The following is a 27,329-nucleotide window of genomic DNA, read 5'->3' as shown; positions in this document are numbered from 1 at the left end:
GGATGTGGTGAGTATTGATAAGCATATTAATTCTATATCGATCGAGAAACAAAGATTATAAGATCTCATAAAAACTAAGAAATATCTTTTTATCTTTACAAGTGTTATTATGCAAAATTTATCCCAGAATAGATAATTCCTTGTAAGTCACATGCTCATGTGCATGCAGTTAAATATACTCACGGTGTGTAATAATAGGAGGCCTTCGTTCCCTGTGAATCCGAGAGTAATTCTGAGACGACCTGAAAGGATCCATCATTGGGTTCAACGTGAACGCACCCCGTCACATGGGAGATGCCATGCAGCATCATGACACACTCATTGCAAGACTTCCCACCTTGTGGTGTGGTTGACGTGAAGCCATTGATATTTTATGGCCGCCACATGTTCGAATTCACGCTGAATCCCAATGAGGCCAATAAGAAGAGAACGAGAGAGAGAGAGAGAGAGAGAGAGAGAGAGAGAAGGGAGAGGAATGGGCACCACCAGCCTCCCGTTTCGGAGACTGCTCGTCTCCGTTCTCTCGATAGCGATCTGCTCGATCGCTCTGCACTGCCACGTCGCATTGGCGACGCAGGACGAGTACGCCGGCGTGGTCACGACCCACTTCATGGGGCTCAATCCGCGTGCAGGAAGCCGGTTCCTGGCGGCTGCGGCGGCAGCGAAGAAGGGGGACAGATGTGATCCCGTCAAAAACAACGTGTGCCTGGGGATCAAAGCCAAGAATGGCAGCCAGCTGCTGCAGTGCTGCAAGAACCACTGCCGCAACGTGCTCTCGGATCGGAACCACTGCGGCTACTGCGGCCACAAGTGCGGGTTCGGGCAGCTGTGCTGCCGCGGCAAGTGCACGGCGGTGGCCTACGACGTCAGGAACTGCGGCAAGTGCGGAACGGTGTGCTCGCCGGAGCTGCGGTGCGAGTACGGCAGCTGTGGGTACGCCTGAAACGGTCATCCCAAGCGCGAGAACTGCTGGTAAGTTACAGTCTTGAGTGTGATGCATCATGCAAGCCGAGGAAGGATGAATAGATTCACGCATTGTAAACTTGTTATCTCTTCGTTTACAGCGACAATAACAATAAGGGCAAAGGCATGGCTTATGCCCCGCCCGGTTCATTGTTTTACTTCTACTTCTCCTCTCTTCTCTTCTCATCTCATCTCATCTCATCTCTCTCTCTCTCTCTCTCTCTCTCTCTCCAATGCAGTATATGAGTAGATTTAAATCGGATTGAGCCGGACTGGAATTAAAACAGGTCAACGTTTCAGTGATTCTGAATCGAATCGAAACCAGTCGTCAATTTTAGTTTCTAGAAATTATAATCGAAACTGAAACCGACGGGCTTATTAATCGAGATTCAAATGTTGGTGAAGTGTTTTAGTTTTTTATTTATTTCAATTAAAATTATTAGATCAAATTGGAATCGGTTTGGTGGAATCGAGAATTGTTCGATTCTTATTGATCGTCTGCATTACAATGCACATAGGTAAGCTTGTCTCTTTCAGAATGCATTGAACAACCAATGTGAGATTAAATGGTTTTATCATGCAATGATCCAACTCATTCTCTCATGTTCTCTAATCTTAGTGGTCTTGTGTGAACTCATCTCTTGTTCTTGATGAATAGAAGAGGGGTGACGGGAAGCACTTGGATTATTACTACAATTTATTGTTATTATTACCGTTGTAGTTATTATCATTGTTGCGAATCATGTTGTGATCAAATATTCTGATCCTTGCTAATTAACAATAACAAAGTCTGAAAACTTAGACAAAAAATTATGATAAATTCAAGGCAAACAAGCTAAATTAATCAAGGTAAAAAAACTAAAACTAAAACTACGATCTATTGCCACATTTCAATTGTCATATATAATTAATATGATCATTTTTTTCTAGTGAATCAGACCCGATATATAGAATCCAATCAATAACCAATAAACATGTCATATCAACTACTAGAGAAGATGCAGAACTTTTGTCATGCCACATTAGTAGAATGTCTAAAGGAAATTTTTTTTATTAAATCAGTGGTTATAAGAATAACACTATATAAAGCAACCTTAGGGAAGTTTTCATTCGAAACTTATTAAACAAAAATTGATGATATTTATATACCTACGAACGAATACTAACTTAACCTTCGGAAAGATTTTGCTAGATAAACCTCTGACACAATCTTTTATAGGAAGTAGGATATGAGATATGAGCATCTTCTATCCTCGAATCAAAGTAGGACAATGAACATAGGACATAACTATTTTTCACTTTCTTCAAAATTTTTCCATCGTTCATGTTCTAAATATCTATGGTAATACCTAAAAAAGGGGTTAGATCACTAAGTCGATCCATATCATATTGGTGATTGAAAGTGGACCATCGAGACATTTATCATAGGAAAACCAAACACAAGAAGTCCGACATTAATGTGTTAGCGAAAAGATCCCTCTCCCGACTTTCATTGCAATAATTAACCTTAGGCAAGAGACCTCTACCTTCTCTTCCATAGGCAAGTGACCTCTACCTTTTCCTCCATAGGAGCATCCCAAATGCACACTATCAATGATAAGTCTGGAGCGACTATAGTTTTCTTTTCCCAACTGTTCAAGTCATCATCTTCATTCACCTTACCCAATAAGTCTAAGTCTTGATTGGGATGATGTAGATCATCATCCATTTTCTCATACAATCAATGAATTTGGTAGCAACACAGAATCTAGTTGTTTATCAACCATAAGAAGTTCCTTAAGTGGGGCTCATTCCAAGCTCCGTATGAACCTCTAGATTGGTCATCCCACCAAGTGATCCAATATCACAACCACCTTCTCAAACACCACAATTGCTTCCTCAACATATCAATCTGATTTAATCTCAACCACATTTACCTCAATCTGAAGTGCACACCACAGACAATGTAGTCCTACCTTGCACAAATAATTGCTAAATAGTTCAATTATATTTTATGAGACATAAAATCCAGTAAGCGAAAGAGATAAACCAAGTGGTGTTATTTCAATCATCGAATTTAAGATGATCCTATTCCTTTCAATTTTCTTCTACCCAATTTGAAGACCTTAGATGGAAATGCTAATCCCACGTAACATGTTTCTATGTTCAGGCCATAAATGGTCTAATATACAACCTCTAATGTGGTTTTTTTCTGACTACTCTATGAGGAAATGCTCAAGCATGATGCTCTCACCTTTCCCTCACCTCGATCACATTCTTTGGGTAGTCGCCGAACGAATTTAGACTCTACTTCAGGAGCAATCAACACTCGAAGAAGGTTGCATCAATATGAACAGTCAACACTCGAAGAAGTTTGCAATACTACTCCAAATCAGCTGATGTTGGTTACCTCAACTTGACATCAACCGAATCCCCTTCTTTATACATTAAAAGTCTTTACCGTAAAAATAGAAGCTTTTACCTCGAAATGCAACATAATGTATATATTTTTGCGTTTATGGCACCTGATGTGACCAACATGTCATATTTACATGTGATGCATTCTAAAAATAAAAAATCATTTGAAGTGCTCAACACATCCTAAAACGTTTCATTTATACATGATGTATGTGCCTAGGACGAAAAGTATATGAAGCATCAGACATATCCTAAAGCATTCAATTTGTTTATGATGAGTCCGTTTTGGATAAAAAAAATATCTAAAAACTCTCGATGCGTCCCAAGGTACCTCATTTGCATATGATACATTCATCCAAGATAATAATAAAAAATCCACAATACCCAACCTAATGTATTACACCATCTCCCTTGTGTGTGATGTGTCCATTTAGGAGAAACAAGCATCTTAAGTGATGACACATTCCAAAGTGTCTCATTCGCTCATTATGAGTTCACCCAAGAAAAAGCACCTAAAGTTTCTAATGCATCAAACACATTCAAGACATCTTTCTTTGAACATAATGTATCTGTTTAGAATAAAAAAATATGGAAGGCACCTAACAGATCCCAAAACATCTTATTTGTGCAAAATACATCTATCTAAAATAAGAAAAGTAACTAAAGCACAATTTAACGAATTTTTTAATGCAGGGGGCAATGATGGAGGCCTTGAAAATGACATTATAAATAAAATGGACAAACCCTTAAGCATAGTAAGAGACTATTATTTTTTATCAATTGGAACTTGACACATAAAATCTAGTCAATACCTATTGGACATACTATGATGTCACGTCAATAGGTCATATAAAGAAAATATTCTCATTTAATTGATGTTTATAGGAACAACGTGACATTCTCAATTATGTTTTAGTTTGAAACTAACTAAACAAATACCTACGAGATTTATATGCTTATGGATGGGTATTAACTTGACCATTATAGAGGTTTCGTCTAACAAACTCCCAATGAGATATAAAATATAAGTATCTTGTATAATACAAGTATCTTCCATCGTAGAATGTTTTTATTAGAATAGTATATAAGGGTATCTTATATAATATAAGTGTCTTATATTGTAGAGGGTTTTTATTAGAATAGCCTATAACTTGACCATTACATAGGTTTCGTCTGACAAACAAGAAGCAAGATATAAAATACAAGTATCTTCCATCTTAGAATCAAGTAAGATAAAGAGATATAAGACATAAATGTCTTACACTTTCAAAAAAATTTCTTATCGTTAAATTTCCGTCAAGTTAAATTAATGACTAAATTTGATTTTATCATATGTTAAAAAATATTATTAAAACAAGTTCACATTCATTTTAATTGTAAGTTTTGATTAAATTAGTTTTTATTAGAATAGTCATTGAGATCATCGAATGATACTATATGGACAATTAGGAAGAATCCTTTCAAATTATATTGTAATTCCCTTATCTCTATGGGATCATGGTGTATCAAACCCACTTAAAGAGGGCCTGACATCATCTATGATAATATTTTATATATTGATCTTGTTAGGGTAAAAATGACATGGTCAACATGTCAGCACCACATGCTGACTCGTCAACTCCACTTTGACCGATATGACTGATGAGCTAACTCTATATAGTCAATACACGGTTCCATGTGAAAGATACATCGGCTCTATATAGTCTGCCATTTCATTTCCTTATGGTGACGTCAACTCCACGTAGTTAATCAACGGGCTCCACATCACAAATGATAGAGTAACTTGGTCGACCATTCATCGCCACCTCAACATCTTACATATTCCCTCTAAGGAAAAGCTAGGTCGTGCCTGGTGAACGTCACGTGAAGGATAGTTATGAAATTCTAGATTCAACACAAGTTGATGTCAGTTATGGTCTGACTTCATACTCCTATTACTACACAAACCGCGCAATGAGTGGGTGTAATGGTTCCAAACACCTACTAGAAAAGGGGATACATAAGTACATCCTAATGTATAGAACAATTCAAGTTTAACCTATCCGACTATACTACTAACTTAAATTTTAGAGGAAATTTGTTTGGAGTGCCACCGATATAGTTTTGCAAGATTTGAACACTTCTTGAAGGAAGATCGACTTGAGAAAAGAACTATGTTGGATCTGAATCAGCACCCAGCTTGGACAACTAAGTCTCCTATGCATATCTTTGTTGGCTTTGGGGGTGCGACGACAGATGGGGCATCGGAGAGCGCTTTTGCCTAACTTGGGTCTCGACAACCCCCTCCCTTTGGTGATTGGTCAATAATACTCCCTACCGACCTCTTCTTCTCTTCAAGCATGGGTCAGGAAATGACTATCTTTGTTCGCCTACCTTGGAAGTGATTGTTTATCTCTAGAACGATGCCTTAGATGTCTATATTTGTAAAAAGGAGACCAAGTTTCAAACAACCCAAATAAACTATCAAACAAAATTCTAACTTCTTACCCCTAGGAATAGGGCTAAGCCCTAAGTTAATGAGTCACTGCTCACTCATTTGAAGAGTGATGGTGGACTTAGTTAGGGCTAGAGCAAATTAATGAAACTATCCTTTTTTTTACCATTATAATCGCAGGGCGACATTGGAGAATTTTTGGATGGACTAATCGAAGTTGATCAACCACTTATTCCTCGAATAGACAAATTGGAATCTCCTCTTCCAACCCTTGCAGGAGGTCGGAGCCTCCTTATCCTAACATTCCTAATCAAGCGAAGTGAAAATATACCTACTAAAGTACATGCTATAGCAAGCCAATAAAAGAGTTAGTGTTGAGGTGCTATGAAGCCTTTCGCATTCCCTAACAAATATTGTAAGAAAGCACCATGAGTTCAGCACCATCTGGGTGGATGAAAACTTTCAAAAATTGAAACTTCAATAAAAAATAGATAGAGAGAAAAGCGAAGCCTTGCCTCCAGTACATTTGTGTATGTTGAAAATATATAACATGACACATAAGGTCAATCACTTAGTTGAATAGGCACCAGCTTGAACTCAACCGATATATGATAAATTTATTAGAGTATCTCCAAGTTGGGGGCCGATGCTACGGAGTTCGAGTTGAAGGGCTCCACTATATACGGTGGGGCTGTGTCGTAAAGTGGATTCACCTCTGAGAATCAAACTTCCACCATTGACACTTAGGGTGGTGATGAGATCAGTGACCTATCCAAGTTTGACGAGCTAGAGAAAAAGGTTGGAGATGACATTGACCTTTTGGTTGTCAGTAGAGTCGAGTCAAAGCTATTATCCGATGATGTCTAAGTTACAAGTAGAAGCGAGGAGCAACCATCACCTTAAGCTATTTATAGGGGTCCAGGGTGACATTTTCATTGTCCAACTACCTTTTTAGCTTCTGAATATGCCCAAGGGTCATTTGGATCATCAAGGAGATATCGTTGAATTCATCATAATCCACATAACGTCCACATGGCGAGTAAAGATTTTGCCATGTCACCCATCACGATTGGGTATAATACATGATTAATGATCAGATCACACATGGATCTACCTAGATTCTCTTGCCCACCAAGAAAGGGAGCATGCGTAGCACATGTTTGGCCTCATCGGTCCATTATGCGGTGTCACACCCAACCACTATATGTCGTCACACTCGACCTCGTCGGCCCACTATACACCATTGCACTTGACCTCGTTGGCCCATTGAGTGCTATTGTGCCCAGCCTTGTTGGCCCATTATGCACCGTTGCATTTGACCTTGTTGACCCATCAACGACCACCATGATAACCATTGAACGACGCCTCAGGCAACTTAGTTCCTGAGCCCTAGGAGACCTTATAGCCCTCCACGTCGATGATAGACATCAACTGAGCACTCCTACTCGAGTTGATTCCACTATGCTCCTCAGACTAAGAATTGGATGGGCATGTATTAAGGCAAAAACAACATGGCTAACAAGTTAATACCACATACTGGCATGTCCACTTCACTTTGGCTAACATGACTAACCGCATGGTTGACGAGCCAACTCCACATGATCGATATGTCAGTTCCACATTGAAGACACATAGGTTTTACATGATCGATACATCAACTCCACATAGTTGACTAGTGGGCTTCATGTGGCTAACATGATGAAGCAACTTGGTCGACTATTCATTGGTACCTTGGAGTCTTATAGATTTCCTTTAAGAAAAAGTCAACTAGTCGTGCTTGATTAATGCCATATGAAGGAGAATTATGGAATCTCATATTCAACATAAGATGATGACAGTTATGCTCAAACTTTACGCCTACACAAATCGTACAATAAATGGGTGTAACAATTATTAACACCCATTGCAAAATGGGGGTACATAGATATATCGTACTATACAGAATAATTCAAGTTCCACCTACTAATTAGACTACTAACTTAAGCTTCAAAGGGGTATTATCTGAACTGCCCCCGATATAATTTTACGGGATTCTAACATTACTTAGAGAAATTTACCATAACACCGGTTAGAAAAGTAGTTCTCCAAATCAACACCTAATTCAAACAATCAAATTTTGTTTTATACTAGAATATAAAAACGCACTTATAAAAAATGAAAGTTTTGGATACTTATGCTTTTTAATTTTTTGAAGTCACATAATTTAACTGCTAAATATACCTCCCAGGTCCCGTTATAATATACCTTTCGTACTATTATGACACCCCATTGCTTACCTGCCTTGAGTCCCACCGACAGTCCGTAAATTGGGCTCGTCGGTCCCACATTCATCCAACCACAGTGCAGGTAGACATGGGAGTAAAACTAAAACGAATAGAAAAGTATTGCTCTTTGCGACCTATCTCCATGGTGATCTGGCCAAAACCTGCAGCCATCGGATGCCACGTATCCAATAAGTTGCTTTTGTCATCCCACGACACTGACCCAAACTAATACCTCACTCGTCACACAGCGTGGCAGTAACTGAAGAGGAAATGTACCAAATCACGGTGGTGATAAATCCAATGAAATTTGACGGCCAAGATCATTAGGGTTTCATTAAAGGTCTTCCTTTGTGGGTGTGAAAAACACATTTCCTAACAGCAAAGGAAAGCCGAGGGCTCCCGAGTGTTCACACGCCTCTGATCTACCCTCGAAATTACTCGCGTTAAGTTCTGACATACAAACTGTGGACCTCACCGGTCCCAGATGATTGCTTCACGGTGCGTCACACAATTAGTTGGGTATGAATGCAGACCGCGAGACGAAGTAATGCTTTTCTGTCCACGTCGCCGCTCCTCGAAATTGGAATTACCAAATCTTCAGTAAATATATGTCCAATCCACCAGACATTTATCTCTCTCCCCCTCTCTCTCTCTCTCTCTCCGTCTCTCTCTCTCTCAATCGAGCTCGCCTCCTCCCTCCCTTGTATTGGCCGCTGGTAAGATTTCCTTGCTTAGGCCCTCTATATTGTTCTACCAAAACAAGGCGACCCGATCGCTGAGGAAGGGGAGCCTGCCCGCCTTCGATCCGATCCGAGGTAAGGATATCGATCCCATCGTCTGGATCTGTTGTATCGTTGGGATAATCAATTGTTCCGCTGATCTGCTCGTAGATCGGGGCGGTGTTGTTGACCTTTAAGGCTCTGGTGATTCTCCTACTGTGATCCGATCGTTTCTTGATCTTGATCGTTCATTGTGTCGGTCTGGAATTTTGTGGCTTCGTTTTTGTTGAATGGAGATTTGTTGGGATCGAATTTTGGGTCGATCTCGAAGGGGAATGAGGGAGGTACGGTCTTCGTTCGGCAAATGGAAGAGGAAAATGAGAGAAATCGGATGGGACTTTATGGAGTAGCGGGGGTGGTGTCTATTTAATTCGATATTCTTCTTAGACTGGATTGTGTGGCATAATTGGATCATCTGTTATTCCAATAAAGCATTGTTTTCTCTTTAACGATTTTTTTGTGGTTTGATTCTTGTTGAAAGAAGACGAATATTCGATTGGTTGTGAAGAGTGTGGGACGGATCGGTGAATGAAAGGTGCAAAGGAGAGAACTTGGATGTGATTTGCCAAGGAACAGTTGGCCCACTGTTGATTTGGTGGATATTCTTAAAAGTTTGTTCCAGTAAGGTGTCTTTTTGTCTCATCATGATATTGTTTTTAGAATTTGTGGTTTGCTTCTTGTCCAAAAAAGCGATATGGGGATCAAATTTTGGATTGATTGCGAAGAGACTTAGGGGGATTTGGTCTTCGATTGGTAAATGAAGTGTGGAAAGGAGAGAACCTGGATTTGATTTGCCAAGGAACAGCTGGCACACTGCCCATTTAGCGGATATTCTCCTTAGACTGGATCAAGTGGATTATAAAATCATGTGTTTGTTCCAATGAAGCTTTTTTTCTTTCTCTCTTGTTGATTATTTTTAATTTGTATTTTTGTTCGTGTTGATGGGGTTGGGATCTTTGATTGATTGTGAAGAATCTTGAATCTCTAAATAAAAGAGGAAAACGGAGAGAACTTGGCTGTGATTTATCAGAGGAACAATTGACACACTGACACTATCAATTTGGTGGGTATTCTCTTTGGAGTGCATGTGTTTATTCTGATAAAGCAAATTTGTCCATCTCTTGATGATTTTCTTTTTAATTTTGTGGTTAGGTTCTTGTCGTAGGAGAGTTGTGGGGATTAAATGTTCACTTGATTTTGAAGAGAATGAGGGAGGTAGTGTCTTCATTCGTAATGACTGTGTAAAGGACAGAAACCAGTTGTGATTTTCTGAAGTAACAGTGATCACACTGTTGATTAGTTGATATTCTTTTTAGACCGGATCAAGTGGCATAATAGGATCATGTTCCAACAAAGCATTTTAATATCTTGCGATTTGGTTCTTGTTGAAAGAAGCATTGTGGGGACTGAAGCTGCATTTGGGAACACATTTGCATTTCCAACGTACAGTTGGAGAAAGGAGTTTGCGTGAATGTAAAATTATGGAATGCTTGAAGTGTTTGGTAAACAATAGATGAAAATTATATTTTAAATGTGGATTGACGTAAATGTTGTTTGGTAAAATTGTATTTCAAAAGTCAATTGAATATTTTATGGCAAATATACCCTTTTAATATTTTTAATATTTATTCTAAAGTAAATATATATTTTTTATTTAAATTAATAAGTAAAGAAATAAAATGAATAAATGAATTTTATTCATTCATTTAAAAATAAATGAATAAAATTTTACCTTATAGAAAATATAAATAATATTGATTTTTCACTAAACTATTTTGGTAATCTTGTAATTTAGATAGTCATAGGGTACATTCGGAATTTGAAAAATTACTTTAGCATCCTGCAAATGCTAAAATGCTAATGCTATCCTAAGGTAGGATTAGTGTTTGAGCATTTCCAATGTAACATCCAAGCGAGATGCGATTTGAAAAAAATTAACAAACATCAATTTACATTTGAAATATGCATTGGTCCCTCAATGCACATTTCAAATGTGCACTGTGTGGACTAAGTGTTTGATTGATTGTGAAGATAATGAGGGGGTATGGTCTGTAAATAAAAGATTGTAAATGAGATGACACGATTTGATTTGCCAGAGTTACACTGCATGCATTATCAATTAAGTGAATATTCTCTTTAGACATGATGGTGGCATAAAGGAATCACAATAAACCATTTTGTTTCTCTTATTGCTTTTTGTTATCTGTTCTAATGTTCATTCCTTAAGAATCTTTCGTACGTCGAGTAGATTTAGTATGTAGTTCTTGATGCTTGTTTGGTTAGCTGAGAAATTTTGAAGACCATGTGCATGAGCTGTAAATGCATGTAGTCCACAACTTGGATGCTTGTTGGTCGGCCTTTCCACATGACTGAATAATAAGATTACATTGATCGAACTGTGATCATGCAGGGGCACATTTTCTGCTTTCTGCTTGATATGTCCCAACACATTCTTGAACCATGGATGGATGATACTTGTGTCATAAACTGTATTATTTAAGATCTTTCTTTCTAAGAATTCCTCTCTTATAATGTGTTGACATGGATCTTCCCAACATCCATTTTTGTGGACATTGATTTTTTTTTTGTTACAGCTAGCTAATAATATCAATCCTAATGTTCTACAGTACCATAGGAAGATAAATTTGTTGTTCTACTGAATGTAGTGATAAACCCCAGTTTATGATTTTGTATTCTTTTAGATGTTGCCATCCGCATCAGGCATGTGATGATGGTCATGCCCTGTATTTTTGTTGCTGCTCTGTTGTTTCACTGACTTGGTCTCTGTAGAAGTTTAAGGGCTGGTCTCTATTGGAGAGGAGTGTCAGAATAGGAATACAGTTTAATCCTCCGATTAGAACTAAAACAGGTAAAAATGTGAAGTAATATAAATATAAGTTAGAAATTAAAACTTGGAGGTGTGACAAATGTTGTCCTAAGTTTGTTTCGTTGGCCCTCGTGCTGGTGCTCGTCGGGGAATTGCCCAAGATATAATTGGGTTTGATCATCTTGTGTGCATGTTTGTGGAGAATCGTTCGAATGGTCCACACACCAATAGCAGAAAATCAGAAGGACAGTCGGAAGTAATCAGAAACTCAATATCAAACCTGGTTATATCTTGGGTGAATCCCTGATGAGCACAGCACGATGGTTGAGGGAATACGCATAGGATAACGTTTGTCATGCCTTCAAGTTCTAATATCTAATTTCTGTTTTTATTATTTCATATTTTTACTTGTTTTAATTCTAATCGAAGGATTAAACTGTATTCCTGTTTTGACAATCCAAGTATGCCAAATCATACTTGGACGTCAATGATAAATTGACATCTTATATTTAAGATAACAGTTTTTTAGTTGTTTTACTTATTTTTGGATGTTTGTTCCTCTTTCTTTTCCTCTGTCTCTCTCACATGCTGATCTTATAGTAGATTATACACTGTTGTTTGGTAGTGCTGCTCATATTAAATTTTCACATCTTTTGACCATCATTAAGCCATTAAGGTCTAAATTGTTTTGACATTTCCATGCAGTAAAAAGGCTGCTTTGTGCTTTTGTCTGAAAGCTTTTGAGTACAAAACCATGTTTTAATCAGCTAAGAACGGAAATATATTGCAAAGATTTCACTAAATTTACCAAGAGAACTAGATCTTTATACAAAATTATACTTTCCCATGTTAAGTAACTTCTGGTTTGTTAAAAGAATCTAGTCATTTCTATTTTAAATGGTAATATTATCTTGATTCATTTGTACTTCTTAGCATAAAAGACAGTTTTTATCACATTGGGCATGCTTGTTACAACTTTTGAGTATCTATTTGATTTTAGCAAACATATGGGTGCTGAGGGAAGCATGTAAGGCAGATTTTTCTTTTGAATCATGTTCTGCTTGCTGATATTCATTTATTATAGATTCTGAGACCTACATAATATTTTTTGGCAGAATCATGGTTGTGGAGACCCTAGAGCATGATACTACTCAAGACAACGTCAAAGGAACTGAAGGGGACACTAAACAGGGACAGGGGCCTGAGGAACCAGTGAGTTTTGGTTTGGTAGATAATTCAAATGGTGCAAATGGAGATGTCAAAGAAGGGGATCACCTGACCGATGCAAATCTTCCAAAGGATGCTGTGGATGAGTGGCCTGCTGCAAAAAAAATTCACACTTTTTATTTTATCAGGTACAGGACCATTGAAGACCCTAAACTTAAGGCAAAAATTGACCATGCTGACAAGGAGATCACAAAGAGTACCCAATCCAGGCTTCAGATAACTGAAGCATTGAAGGCAAAACGGGTATGCCATAATAAATTAATTTTGCAGTTGGTGTTTGCTTTTTCTCTTTTTGAGCTTCATGCATAGCTGTACTTAGAAATCATTTGCATATGGTATGCCAATCTTTATAGTCATGGACTAGCAATTTCTAATATATGATAGTGAGAGAAGTGAAATAAAAACCAGAGTTGAGGCTTTGAAATCATACAAATCTCACCTGTGTTTAATGTTTTTGTTGTAGTCTGAAAGATCAAATGTGATTTCACAACTAAAGCCTCTGACTGCTGAGGACAAACAGTACCGTATGATTATGGATGAAAAGAGAAAGTCGATGGAACCTCTTCAAGATGCTCTAGGAAAGCTGCGCAGTGCAAATATTGCTGTGAGGGAAAAAGGCGTGGGTTTGTGTTCTTCAGAGGAAGAGCTTAATGATCTTGTAAGATATAGCTGATCTGTTATTGGTTCGTTTTCCTGTTTTGTGTATATGACTCTTGTTCTTATTTTCATGAGACAGATCTATAGCTTGCACTACCGTATGCAGCATGAGACTCTCACCTTGGTTGAAGAAAAACAGTTGATTAAAGAGATTAAACTACTAGAAGGAACAAGAGAAAAAGTTATTGCTAATGCTACTGAGAAGGCTAAGATTCAAGATTCTTATGGTCATAGAGATGCTATTCAAGGCCAGGTCAAAGTAAGTGGCAACTATTCTATCATACTTTGTAGTCAATTAATAGAACTTCAAAGATGTTGTTCAATCCCTGTTGGAATGTGTTTCCTTTTAAGAAACATATGGGATATTATCAATTTTGGGTTTCATGCTTGCAGCTAATAAATGATGACATTGGCGGAATAAAAAAGGAGAAACAGGCAGTTCGAATGAAAATAAAAGACCTTGAGGAAGAACTGAAGGCCATAGACGATGAAATCAGTTCCTTACAAGAAGAGTTGGATGTCATCAATAAGAAAAGGAATAAGGCATATGAAACTCTTATTGAGTTGAGAAAATCTCGTGATGAAGTGGTATGGTTTCTACATCTAATTTTCAACTTTATATTACTCCTGCTTCAGTTCTAAAACTAATTGAAGTCTAGAATCATCTTGACACAATACCATGCCTATGGATTGTGGTGTAAATGACATATTTCCATCATGGCAGCCAACATGGGCATGGTGAGATCCCTCGTCTTTGGGATATTTAAGATACATTGGGGAGTTTTGTTCAATTTTGTCAAATGGATATGTATCACTCCCACAAGTATCGACATGTGGTGTAAAAATTTCAAACACTCTTTTGGTGAAGTAATATAACAAAGTAATTCTCATCAACGATAAATTTTTTAAGCTGATATTGGGTGCAAAAGCATTCCATACAAAAGAATTTTTTGAATTAAAAAAGATCAGATGAATAAGTTGTTTTTCACAATCATGCTTGGTGCATTGGCTTTAATCACTCCTTGTTCTTATTATTTTGGTGATCATATGCCTTGTTCAACCCTTTTATGTAGGATTAGTATGATTCTACATTCTCAACGGCATAACTAAGCCCATACTGTTGCAGCTGATATTATTTAATTATTAACATTTGATTACGAGCTAGTTGGCTTGCACTAACAATACTAGCTTATCTAGCTTTATTTGTTTATTCACATAGTTATTGATTTATCAAGTTCGACTCTTATGAACTAAAGGTTTTAATTAATGGCAAAACTAAATATATGATATCTAATCTTAGTAATAGCAAGACAAAAAAAAAATGTAGTGAAGATGGATGGATACTAAGTTCTTAAAATTAAGAATTTTAGGTTTCAAGGGATTAATGAAGATGTGATCTATAGAGCAAACTAAGTAGCTATGTGGAGAGGGGTTTTGGAGGTTTTGTGCGATCATTGGGTTCCATTTAAATTACTGTCTATAAGATAGTTGTTGGGCCAGTTTTGCTATATGAATTTGATCTTTGGATGATAAATTAATAATTTGTATAAGAAGTTAGTATAGTTAAGATTACATTATTGGATACATGAAGTAACTATGACAGATATAAAAAAAATATTTTTGTTCCTGAATGATTATATGTAGCTGACCCCAATTAGTTGGGACCAAGGATAAAGGTTTTGGTGCAAGCCACAGGTCCTGGTTGGACCAGTGCAGATCCGATACATACCAGCACACCAAACATTGTACACTGGCATGAACCAAAGAGAAATAGGGATAGAAGAGGAGAGGAGGACGAGAATGAGGAGAGTAGGATGGAGAGGCGGTCGTGGAGGAGAAGTATCAAAGATGGCAAGGTAGGTGGTGGCATGAGACGGAGAGATTCAAGAAAAAGAGAGTGCATGGAGAATCAGGAGATATATATATATATAGGAAAAGTAAAAATATATAAAAGCAGTTGTTCCTATCGAATTTTAATTGGACTGAGCATAATCGCTAGGTTTGGGTTGTAGTTCTTAATCACCCCGGTTAATACAAGGCAGTTTGAACTGGTCCAACCAGTTTTTTAACATAATAGACGATAAAGTGAGGTAGAATCATCTAGGATGCTATGAAGAAGTTTAAAAGAGATCTCTAGATGTTTGAATATGACTAGAGAGGGTGAGTCGATTAAGATTGTTGATGTTAGGAGAGGGTGAGTGAGACGTAAGAAGATTTTGTTAGAATCAATGAAAAGAGATTGAATGCTTTTAAATAAATATAGAGATATTGTCGTACATAGAGCTCTATGATGAAAAAGATAATCCAAGTAGTGGGGCATTGTAACTTTTTGTTGTTATCGTTGGTGGTGCTCTTTTATGAGATTGGCGCTAGTCACTTGTTCTTTGCCGTGGGGTTCAACATATATTGGCATGACACATGTTTCTAAATTTCTGAGCTGCGATGCAAACGAGGTTGATGACTTGTTTCATGCTATGTTGTAAAAATTGGCTGATGGTATATTATGTTTGCATTTTTCCTTGTCAGCCTAATGCTGTTTCATGTCTATATCTCTTTGATATTTCAGAATGCTTGTTATTTCCAAAATCGTTCCTTGTTAAATCGTGCAAAGGATCTTGCTGCAAAGAAGGATATAACATCACTGGAAGACCTAATGCATAGTGAGGTTTGTGTCAAATGTCATTTTATTTGTCATCTGAACTGTTCAGATGTCATTGTACTTCCTTTCCAATCTTAGGTAGAGCAATTTATGTCCGAGTGGAGTAGTAATAAAGCCTTCAGAGAAGATTATGAGAAGAGAATATTGTCATCACTTGACAGTAGGCAACTGAGTAGGGATGGACGGATGAGGAACCCTGATGAGAAGCCCATTATCTCTGAGGCACCGGCGACCAGAGATGTTGAGAACTTGCCGGCAAAAGTGAATGCCAAACAAGCATCGAGTGCTAAAGAAGCGAAGGAAGATAAACTTGTACCTCCACAGCAGGATGTTATTTCTAACAAAAAGGTACAAGACACCAACATTAAGAAATCACCTGAGGTAGAATCCAGAGGAAAGGTGGGAGATCCTGTGGGCACTGGGGATAGTTACACCCCTGAGAAATCTCAGAAGGAGCTTCCAAAACCGACCGAGAATGATGTTGCAAAACTCAAGGAGATCAAGAGAGAAGAGGAGATTGCAAAAGCTAAGTTGGCCTTGGAGAGGAAAAAGAAGCAAGCTGAAAAAGCAGCAGCAAAGGCAGTCGTAAGAGCCCAAAAGGAAGCTGAAAAGAAACTGAAGGCAAGTATCAGTCTTCCATGTTTCTTTTTTCTTCTTTATACTTCATTCTATCTCTGGCATCACTTGAGTGACATTTTCCGAATTCACATAGGAAAAAGAGAAGAGAGCGAAGAAGAAGGCTGGGGCATCGGCACCGGCTGATAGCACGGATGAGGCTGACGCAGAAGCAAAGGTTTCAGAGCCAGAAGAAGCTACTGTTGATGCACCAGTTGCGGAGAAAACCAAGGAACAGAAAGAAACTGTCAGGTACAGAAACCGACCAAGGGGTCGAGATCAGGTTCCAAAGGTCATTCTGAGGAGGAAAAAACAACAATCATATTGGATATGGGCTGCACCTGCAGCAGCGGTGGCTGCCTTGCTGCTGGTGTCCCTGGGTTACTACTTCATTGTCGCCAGGAAGCAAGCATGAATCATTTAGTGAGGATGTGGACCAGTTTTGAAGTTGGGAGAACCAGGATGAAGAAACACCCTTTTAGTGAGAACTTTATGTTGTAAGCTCATGTGACATATCTTCATTCATCTACATGCATCCCAATCCACTGTGCTTTTATTTTCTTCATCTCACCAGAACTGGCATCTGTTTTCCTTGTTTGCTAAAAACTCAAGTTTGTTTTGAATAAAATAAAGTTGCATGATGCTGTCACCTCGTTTTCACTCGATTTCCTCCTGCTGATGAAAATTATCAGTTCCACCATTTTCAATAAATTTTGCTAAAACTCATGTTTCTTTTCCTGGCAGGTCTAGACTGACGTGACCGACCCTGAAACCAAGTGGGAAGTAATGAGTTCTGAATCGGATTCCGATCCATCTTTCTAACTTTCTGTCCTACTATTACTACTTTCTCAAGAGACTACTACATTTCTGCGAAAAATATGTATTGGCTACTAAAAGATAAGAGTATATCGTGCTTTGATAATTAATTTAATTATATTTAGAATATGAAAATGTACTTTTTTTTATCTGTCTAACTTTGTCTTTATCATCTCACAAAAATAAGTTATGTCGTGATGTATATATTTATTAGATCTAATATATATATATATATATATATATATATATATATATATATATATATTCTGACATGTTTTTAAATGCCTTATTAGTTAGATGATTCATGTGGTTAGCATAACATATGAACACAGTTTGATTGACTCCTCCTCGTCTGAATAATTAATGTTCGAAAATCAACGACGTTAATTACAACACGTGACAATTTTGAGTGACTCCATAATCTTGTGTGATTGCTGCTGCTCAGTATATCAACTCCAGTAATTTGAGTTCTACTAAGAAGGCTTTAACTCTAATAATATTTTTTTCTTCATCGAAATTTTTTACGTCACTCAAAACTCAGATCAAATCATAAACATTATTAATTAGTTTCATCATCAAAATCTGATATTCAATAAGTTCTCTATAAATTTGATTATCTAATAATTTTGTTAATTTTAGATTCTAACTTGGACTTATTTTGCATGATATCTTATAGAGCCCAATGGTCTTCCCACGCCAACTTATTTCGGTTCAGTCACACATCTCATACAATTAAAATAATCATTATTAATTATTTAACACCTTTGAGTAATAAGAAGGTTGCCTTTATAATAAATTAGTCATCATTATGACTTTTTACATAATATGAAAATAATATTAACCTAAAAATATTCCAAACATTTTAAAGAAAAGGTTTTCTTTCCTTTTACAAATTCTTGAGAAGACATCACAGCGCGTTGATAGTTTTCTCCTTCTCTCCCGACTAGTCTTTAGGGTTTTCATTGCCTTCTTTGGGCGACCTCTCCGATGGAGGAGAGCCTTCGTCGAGACGCCGATGAACCACTGGGGATCGGAGTGGGAGGAGGGCGGGCGTCGGCGGGAGAGGAACAAGTGGCCGAGGAAGCGGAGCTGCAAGGGCGCTGCCTCGACCTCACGAGCTTTCAGCTCCACGACTTGAGCGAGGTCGATATCCCGGACGACCTCGTCGAGCTGGATCTCACCACCAACAGGCTCTCCCGATTGGACCCCCGGGTCGGCCTCCTCTCGCAGCTGCGGAAGCTCTCGCTGCGGCAGAACCTTTTCGACGATGATGGCGTCGAGCCCATCTCCCGGTGGAATGTCATCGCCGGCTTGCATGTAATGCTTCCCCGTTTCTGATCATCCATTTCACTTCGCACAGCCTTTTAAATAAGAAACAACCTTAGAATTTCTTTGTTTAATTTTTGGAATACGTTGCTATCTTCATTTTGATTCTTGCACAAATGTTATGTGTTGATCTCACTCTAACATCGGCTTGTAGAGCCATATCATAGAATTTACATTGTAGCTCTGCGTTCTGGCATCAGTTTGCTGCGTTGACCTGTATCAAACCAGGATTGCAATAAACATAGGTTGTCTGGTGTACCCATTCTCAACATCCTCCGCCAAAATTGACTAATTTGTGGTGAATAAAGGTGCAAACTTGGGGTGACTTTGTGACATAATCTAGCTTACTTTGCATTTGTCACAATTGAAATGGACAAGAGACTTATATCACGAGTAAGGATGAGATTTGGTACGATGGTAAGGTCGCCCCTTTGAAACTTGGGTGACAAAGGTTGGAGTTGTGGAAACAATTTCTCTACTCCATTGGGACAAGATTGTGCATATTGACCTTTCCTAGATCCTGCATAAATGGAACTCTGATGCACTGGGATCACCCCTTATATTGCGAGCGTAGTAAGACTGCTCATAGTTAATCAATGGTTGCTTTTGTTTGGAGAGAGGGGATGTTCAACTGTTATAAGAAAGAAAAACCTGAACACCTTGTGAAATTGACAACTGGGAATTCTTTCTTTTTTCCTGCTTTTGTTTATTTTTCCTTTTCTACTCTTGTTTGGAGAGAGAAGTTAAAGAAATAAGAGGAAGCTAAGCATATAAGCAATTACCAAATGTATGTGGTCTCATATATTGCACATTTTTTTGTTAGAGCATGTTGGTGAGTTAGTACTTTCTTTTAGTACCACACGTTAATATCTCAAGTAATAGATGGGACTCTTATTGCAAGGTTCGCAATACCGTACCGTACCGGTGTTTCGACGTTCGTTCGGTACGGTACGAAACGGTATATCGAACTATCACGGATAAACTTCGAAACAGGATGTTTGATGTAATGCTTATGTATGTCCGTATCTTTTGGTATGTTCATGATTTGCACAGCATGTAGAGGGACAACCGAAGGCTTAATAGTCCCATTTTAGTTGGGTTTGGTGGCCGCTTTAGGCTTGTAAATAAAGGTTGTGTCATGTGAACACTTGTGAGAGATTTTCGATCTGTAATGGATCATTTTGACCTTTTGTTGTGCAACTGTTCAGAGCTTGTAATGTCTGTTTGTAATTTGCATTGTCTATGAAGTGTTTTCGGAAATGTTTTCTTGTGGATCCCGAATGAGGCGTTTTCTTTAACCCGTTCTCTCTTTTGTGGGTCCTAAGGGACCATGGGAGACTTCGGGGAGGCTGACCTTTGTAAACGGACACGCAAGGATGCCGCACGACTTAGGCAAAATCAGCTAAGTCCGTGATAGAGTGGTATACCGAGCGGTAAACCGCTCGGTATATATATATATATATATATATATATATATATATATATAATCCGAAATAGGCGCCTCGGCGATGTCATCGAAAAAGGCACCTTTTTCTAAAATATTTATATATAAATATAAATAAATATATATTATTTTATTATTATTTTTTGTTCCGTCCGGTAGCGGGCGGTCCGCGTACCGGTATGCCATCGGACCAGTATGTACCGCCCGTACCAGACGGAATCATTCGGTATTGCCTACCTTGTCTTATTGTATGATATGCAATTGACTTTTGCTAAATGGATGCAAACAGACAGCTGCTTCATGCTGTGGAGTAGCGTCTTTGCTTGTATTCCTGCTAGCTTGTTTCTGCTGTTTAAAAGTGTATATATATATATATATATATATATAATTGTGAGTTACAATTGCAAGTAAGGAAGAAGGTTATGCTTGTTTAGCTTTTCTTGGTTTGGAAAAGAGTAGACATATGCTCTCTGTAGTCAATTCCATAAAAGAGAAACTTTTTGCCATACACCTCATATTGGCTTTGGTATATCTAATATATTCAATATATTCATAGAACATCATCACTTTTCATCCTTCAAAATATAGGCTTCATATTTTACGATCGTTCGGTAGGTTGTCTAATTAAAAAAATAATACTTTTGTTCTGAAACCATTTGCTTGTGAATGTTCCCCATTTTGAGTTCTTTATTAGATGATATAGATGATGTTTTGTTGAGCTCTGTCATATTTTCTTCAAAGTGAAGTCGAAAGCCCTTCATTCAGATGTAGAGAATAAAGTTTTGCACTCTCTTCAAGCGAATAAACTGAAGATGTATTCTCAATCTGAAAGACTTGGTGTTCCAACAAAAGTAACACCTGTTCACTTTTCAATTTTGAGTATTCTTTCTCTCTCTCCTCTCTGATTAGACTACATTGAAAAGGCATGAGGGAACAACTGAATTGTAATACATCCCTGATCACTATTCATGTTGAATTCTTGTAGCTCGTTTTACTAAGATGAACTGAAATTTTTTTTTCTTTTTGTTGTTTTTGAGAAGGGAATAGCGAATGTTTTGGGTTTTATGCAAATAAATTTAAATCATCTTTATTTTATCGGATGATATCTTTACTGTGCAGGAGCTAGTGCTTCGGGATAACAAGCTCAGGAAAATACCTGATGTTAGCATTTTCAAGAACCTTCTTGTCTTTGATGTCTCATTTAATGAGATATCTTCCTTAAATGGCTTGTCCAATGTAGCAAACACGCTCAAAGAGCTTTATGTTTCAAAGAATGAAGTCAACAAGATGGAGGAACTTGAACACTTGCATTCATTGCAGATCCTTGAACTTGGTTCAAATAGATTAAGGGTGAGTATTATATCTCAGTAGCTTCTACAACAAGGTTTCAAAAGATTGGAAAAACCAGTCTCGAAAACTGAACTTTTAAACTGGTTAAACTTAAAAATAGAAAAAATTCATAGTGATCTTTGATATTTCTACATTAATCTGATGATGTAATTCAAGTTTTGACTATGCTTATGTTTGTTTTGAAGGTAATGGAGAACTTGGAAACATTGACAAATTTACAGGAGCTGTGGCTTGGGCGAAATCGTATTCGGATGGTCACCTTGTGTGGGTTGAAATGCATCAGAAAAATAAGTTTGCAGAGCAACCGGTTGACATCCATGATGGGTTTTCAGGTAAAAAAGCATTGGTTTGTGTTACTGTTATATTTATTTTATATAGAAAGTGATTCTTCTTAATGTTTTTCCAGGAATGCATCGCGCTAGAGGAATTGTATCTGAGTCATAATGGTATTCAGAAGATGGAAGGACTATCCACCTTACAGAACCTTCGTGTATTGGACATCTCATCCAATAAACTTACTGCTATTAGTGATATCGAAAAGTTGACGAGGCATGGAGGACTTTTTTTTTATCATTTATATAGTTCAGTGGTCTTATATTTGCTTCATGCATTCCTTACTTTGCCTTGCAGATTAGAAGACCTATGGCTTAACGACAACCAAATACCTTCTCTGAAGGGAATAGATCTAGCTGTATCGGGTTCAAGGGAAAAGCTTACAACCATTTATCTTGAACGCAATCCATGTGTATGTTCTCTGCAGTTTCAGTTGTTTAGTTCTTCCTTCATTGACATCATTTTATTTTGTGTTTCATACTATTTTGCAAAAAGCTTATTTCCTCATGTTATTGAGCTTCCTTTCTTAACTATGCTGTCTATTCCAGGTTATAGGTGTTTAAAATAGCGGGTTTCATGTTCATGTTAATTCTTCTTCCTTGCTTGACATAGCCCACAGACATCAAATGCTTAATGGTTTAGGATATAATGGAATTTAGTCCTGGCCTGTTATGATGTCAGGCTTGGTTCAAGTCTAAAACATATTCACAGTGGTCTAAACTAAATTTATTGAGAAAGGAGGATAAATATATCTAGTATCAATCCAGAAGAATGATAACTGCAACAATGCTATATGAATGGCAGACTATGGTTCATCAAACTCAGTTTTGTAATAATAATGCTCGATATACTGCCTTGTGAATGGCAGACTATGTTGCAAAAGAAGCCTTGTCAAGCATGTTACTTTTGTTATATTAGCCATATTACAAGAGTTTTAATGACCTCCAGGTGCTTATCATGGTTCTGTGGAACTTTGTTTCCTTTTTGTTTTTGCATCTTTTCTTTGCTCCATTATGTTTGTAGGCATGTCTTATTTGTGCATGTGAAGCCTCTTATGATGTGGACCTTGGATTATTTTTGGCCTTCTAAAATCATTTAATGTAGTAACAAGTAACAACTAATCCCGGTCCTTGCCATTTAGGGGAATGGATCACACCCCTGAATACTGTCATGGGTGGCGATGCCATGATGCAGCAGGTTTTCGATGTAGTAAAATTCTCATCCTAGTTTGTAGAGTCAATTTCATGAACAAAATATGATCCTGGTCCTTGGCATTTAGGGGAATGGATCCCATCCCTGAATACTGTCATGGGTGGTGATGCCATGATGAAGCAGGTTTTTGATGTAGTAAAATTCTCATCTTAGTTTGCAGAGTCAATTTCATGAACAAAATAGGGTCCATATTGATGTCAAGTTTAGATGATTAAGATATTTTAACTTGTGCAATTGTAAAAAAGGACTAGTGGAACTGATAGATGAATCTTGAAGCAGCTACTCATTTGTTTCTCTTTGGGGAAAATTATTTTGCAGGCTACCTCATCAGAATATTCTACCACACTGAGGCAGATATTTCCGAATCTTCAGCAGCTTGATTCAGACATTTTTATGTGAGGGATCGGATTGTCTTGCATGTTGCTGAATATGAGTCAGTTTATCGTGTGCTGGTACAATTTACTTAATTTTCCTAAATTATTCCTGTATCTTTGCATTCCTTTGATCATCAATTGCAGACTTCAATCTTCCCTTCTGTAGTGTTACCTTACATTAACACAGGTGGAATTCGGAGTCCATACATTCCTTAAGGTACATTTCTGGCATGCAAGTTTGTGATCTGCTTCTCAAAATGTTTCTGCTGTTTAATATAAGTATTGGGTTGAGTTATTCTATGAAGTCTCTCATTCTCATTCTTTTAGTCATGGTTTGAAATAGACAAAAAAAAAAAAGTGTGTGTGTATATATATATATATATATATATATATATTCAATCGTAAGGCTTGAACGGTGATCCGGGCCCCACTATCTGTCATCGTTGGATCAGGTTTGAGCCGGTTATTGGATTCATAAATCCGAAATGCGAATCCATACGCAACATTGTGGATCCGATCTGACCTGATCTTTGTATCGATGCATATGTCAACCCAACAACGTTCCTGCATTGACAACGAGGACTCGTACTTCAAAATTTTGGATCGGATATTTGATCAATTTCGGGTTATTGGATCCGTTGTCATCCAATAGCAAATAAAGTTGATTATATAATTATAAATAAATATTAATAATTTATTCAGAAAAGGTTCCACTAAATATATTTTATTGGATGACACCCCTCCCTCCTCTATTGAGATTTTTTTTAATAAATAGATAAATATATTCTTGATCTTTGACCTCTCTCCTTTGTCATTCCTCCGCTACTCCGTCGTCATCGTCCTTTCACCCTTTCTTTTTGTGCTCTTTCAAGAAACAGGAGAAAGAGAAGAAATCGCAGAGAAGAGGAGGGAAACCCCTACATTGACATGAATAAAAAATTATTGGAATAGGAGTATAGATTTACAAAAGTAGAGTGGCATTAGATAGATCATATGATAGAAAAGAATTAGTTACCAATACACATTGTTAGAAAAGGGTTATATATATATATGGTTTGCATTGCTAAGATCATTACTACGTGTGCAATGGCTTGTCCAACACATTCCACTTGTCCGATTCTATCCCCATCAATCTCCTCAAACCCATTCCACTTCCCCAAGAGAAGCTCACGAGGTCGGCGGCTTCTTCTTTTCATCTTGGAAGGAGAAAAAATGTTGGAATGGGACTCCACAAGTGGGACCATAGCATACACGAATGGTCCCTCCTTCGATTCCCCTCTCTATCTCTTCACGGATCCCTTGTTGCCACCTCTCTCTCTCTCTCCCCCCTTGTATGCATGACGCTCACCAAGAAGGTCACTGCTCGCGTGGCCACTCATTTGTCATCATCATTGCAATCAAAGTTTCTCGCTTTGGTGTAACACTTATACCAGTTATCCTTTCAGCTTTTACTTTTCCTGACTCTAATTTGTTTATGGTGTTCATGAGGCCTCGGCAACGTAAAAAGGTTGCCACGTTTGGTGTCTGAGAGAGAGAGGTCTTCAATCTCTTTTTGAGCCTCACATATCTGAGCAAAAACCATAGACTTAATCTATCTATCTATCTATTTATCTATCTTTCGATAGTAACTGTAATCTAATAAGAATCAATCCACATTACTTCAAGTCACTGTCCATACTCTTGCAATGACCACCTTACGTTCCTATTCACGATATATATATATATATATATATATATATATATATATATATATATATATATATATATATATATATATATATATATATATATATATATATATATATATATAGATAGATAGATAGATAGATAGATAGATAGATGTCCACGGTTTGCTTGTAGCTCGTGATGGATCACAAGCTCCAATCACCGGTCAAAAATTCGATGCCATTTAAGAGTAAAGATTCAAAGAATGATGATAGCTGTTATCTCACTGTAACCTTTCTCGGCCTTAAAGAAGAACACTCTCCAACTGCAACTTGTGTTCTGCCCCTCTCTCCTTTTCCTTTTCAATGACAAGTTATCTCCATCACCAAATCTAAGTATATCCCGGTGTGATGTTTACAGTTCCTCTATAAATTGGTAGCTCTCTTCGACGTCTGAGCACATCGATCAATCAAACAGCAGCTTAAGAGACCATGCAACGACACCACCACCTCGTCATGGCTTCTTCCAAGGTTATTAAATATCATGGGGCAGAAGTTAATAGCTGTTGTTCTTTCATGCATGCTTATGGTTTGGTGTTGGAACAGAAGGATCAAGAGCTACGGAGGTCATACTCCGACATGGTGGCGGAGAGCGAGAAGAAGCTGATGATGGATGCGGAGACGAGGAGCAATGAAGTGGAGAGCGTAAAGTGCGAGTGCTGCGGGATGTCACAGGACTGCACCCGCATCTACATCGAGCGAATCAAGGCCTTCTTCTGCGGCCACTGGGTGTGCGGCCTTTGCTCCGAGGCGGTGAAGGAGGAGATGCGCCTGCGTCCTGCTGTGGCAATGGAAGAAGCTATGCGGGCTCACATGGCCCTCTGCAAGGGATTCAACCGCAGCAGGCTCAACCCGCAGCTGTCGTTGGCCAGTGCGATGCGGGACATCGCGAGGAAGAGCCTGCAGCACCGGACCTCCGATGAGTTCTTTGCGTCGGAGGCGAGGAGAACCACGAGCTGCAAATTCCGGCGGGCCTCCTTTCAGTGAGATCTGCTGCTGCTGCTGCTGCTGCTGCTGCTTCAGGTCGTCTTGTGTTTGATCTAATGACCTTGGCAACTCATGGAAGTGCAAGTCTTTAGATCAGCGTCTCAGGGGGTATATGTGGTAGTAGTTAGTAGTAGCAGTAGTAGACGACATCCTTGACCGTTTGCATCAGCCATCATGAATCAGAAGAATCTGTCCTCGGCAGGTCTTTAAACACTGGAATTTGGATGACTTGAATTCCACTTTGTAATGAGTCACTGCTCGAGTCAAACTAAACTTATACAAGCTTGAGGTGATTGAGAAGATCCGTCACCTGAGTAGATATATCAAACAGATGTGAAGAGAGCTTTTCTAATGGTTGGAACCATATGGTTGGGTTGCTTCACCTCATCATTAGGGTTGGAAGTTGTTTTTCTTCCTCCTCCATTAGTCTTCTTCTTCTTCTTCTTCTTCTTCTTCTTCTTCTTCTTCTTCTTACTTCTTAGAGTTTAGGGTTTGAAGTTTCCATTAGTCTTACCACCTCTCTACACAATGACTCAAATTACTTGATGTTCTAACAAAGAAATATCATATCCGATTCATCTTTCACCATCTTGGTAATTTCTCACTATTTCAATAGTAATAATATTAGTGATTTAGAGAAGAACAAAAAAAAAACGTTTAATGATTTCAATGTACTCATTATGTCAAATTAATTTGACCCAATGTTAGCCCCCCCCCCTAATGATGATGATTATAGAATCGATAGTTTCGATTACATGGAAAATGAAAGGACTCGTTCCAGAGACACATCAGTTTCAATTATGAACCAATATCACTATTTTTTTATCGTTAATATTTATTATTTAATATTTTTAGTAAATTAGGAATACCGATTCTAATTTGTAACCGTTGACTGATTATGATATTAAATGGATTAACTAACCATGGGCTACCAAAAGTAG

General features: G+C 37.9%; 4 protein-coding genes across 5 annotated transcripts; all 4 read left to right on the top strand.

Moving 5' to 3' along the window:
- The first annotated feature begins 461 nt into the window (after positions 1–461).
- Positions 462–1,114, top strand: LOC103988713 (protein GRIM REAPER-like). The gene has a single exon (XM_009407329.3). It carries the CDS (start codon positions 476–478, stop codon positions 941–943), a length of 468 nt encoding a protein of 155 aa, XP_009405604.2. The 5' UTR covers positions 462–475; the 3' UTR covers positions 944–1,114.
- A 7,582-nt stretch (positions 1,115–8,696) lies between these two features.
- On the top strand, positions 8,697–17,765 carry LOC103988715 (proton pump-interactor 1). 2 transcript variants are annotated; one of them, XR_010514393.1, is made up of 9 exons: positions 8,697–8,873; positions 12,780–13,134; positions 13,355–13,549; positions 13,628–13,807; positions 13,942–14,136; positions 16,115–16,213; positions 16,286–16,828; positions 16,920–17,319; positions 17,567–17,765. XR_010514393.1 is itself a non-coding variant. In XM_009407330.3 (8 exons), exons 2-8 carry the CDS (start codon positions 12,784–12,786, stop codon positions 17,235–17,237), a joined length of 1,881 nt encoding a protein of 626 aa, XP_009405605.2. In that variant the 5' UTR covers positions 8,697–8,873; positions 12,780–12,783; the 3' UTR covers positions 17,238–17,471. The 2 variants fall into 2 exon arrangements, 1 of the variants encoding a protein (XP_009405605.2); XM_009407330.3 differs by lacking the exon at positions 17,567–17,765 and having other exon boundaries at positions 16,920–17,471.
- Positions 17,766–18,519: 754 nt separating this feature from the next.
- LOC135676715 (protein phosphatase 1 regulatory inhibitor subunit PPP1R7 homolog) lies at positions 18,520–23,981 on the top strand. The gene is made up of 6 exons (XM_065188188.1): positions 18,520–18,955; positions 21,528–21,758; positions 21,944–22,090; positions 22,165–22,307; positions 22,389–22,503; positions 23,622–23,981. Exons 1-6 carry the CDS (start codon positions 18,626–18,628, stop codon positions 23,700–23,702), a joined length of 1,047 nt encoding a protein of 348 aa, XP_065044260.1. The 5' UTR covers positions 18,520–18,625; the 3' UTR covers positions 23,703–23,981.
- A 1,878-nt stretch (positions 23,982–25,859) lies between these two features.
- Positions 25,860–26,559, top strand: LOC135677778 (uncharacterized). The gene has a single exon (XM_065190171.1). The coding sequence runs from the start codon at positions 25,918–25,920 to the stop codon at positions 26,386–26,388; it is 471 nt and encodes a 156-aa protein (XP_065046243.1). The 5' UTR covers positions 25,860–25,917; the 3' UTR covers positions 26,389–26,559.
- Positions 26,560–27,329: the final 770 nt, after the last annotated feature.

The sequence above is a fragment of the Musa acuminata genome, chromosome BXJ1-6 (genome assembly GCF_036884655.1).
Source record: "Musa acuminata AAA Group cultivar baxijiao chromosome BXJ1-6, Cavendish_Baxijiao_AAA, whole genome shotgun sequence".
Lineage (NCBI taxonomy): Eukaryota > Viridiplantae > Streptophyta > Magnoliopsida > Zingiberales > Musaceae > Musa > Musa acuminata.
The sequence above is the reverse complement of the archived record's forward strand: the minus strand, read 5'-3'. Positions and strand labels throughout refer to the sequence as shown.

What these genes read in the sequence shown, in the direction of transcription:
- LOC135677778 (XM_065190171.1), top strand. Translation starts at nt 25,918, where the DNA reads ATGCATGCTTATGGTTTGGTGTTGGAACAGAAGGATCAAGAGCTACGG.
- LOC103988713 (XM_009407329.3), top strand. Translation starts at nt 476, where the DNA reads ATGGGCACCACCAGCCTCCCGTTTCGGAGACTGCTCGTCTCCGTTCTC.
- LOC135676715 (XM_065188188.1), top strand. Translation starts at nt 18,626, where the DNA reads ATGGAGGAGAGCCTTCGTCGAGACGCCGATGAACCACTGGGGATCGGA. An exon ending in ATGTCATCGCCGGCTTGCAT is followed by an intron (nt 18,956 to 21,527) that starts GTAATGCTTCCC and finishes TTTACTGTGCAG; the next exon opens with GAGCTAGTGCTTCGGGATAA. An exon ending in GATATCGAAAAGTTGACGAG is followed by an intron (nt 22,308 to 22,388) that starts GCATGGAGGACT and finishes TTTGCCTTGCAG; the next exon opens with ATTAGAAGACCTATGGCTTA.
- LOC103988715 (XM_009407330.3), top strand. Translation starts at nt 12,784, where the DNA reads ATGGTTGTGGAGACCCTAGAGCATGATACTACTCAAGACAACGTCAAA. An exon ending in AGGAAGAGCTTAATGATCTT is followed by an intron (nt 13,550 to 13,627) that starts GTAAGATATAGC and finishes TTCATGAGACAG; the next exon opens with ATCTATAGCTTGCACTACCG. An exon ending in CTATTCAAGGCCAGGTCAAA is followed by an intron (nt 13,808 to 13,941) that starts GTAAGTGGCAAC and finishes TCATGCTTGCAG; the next exon opens with CTAATAAATGATGACATTGG.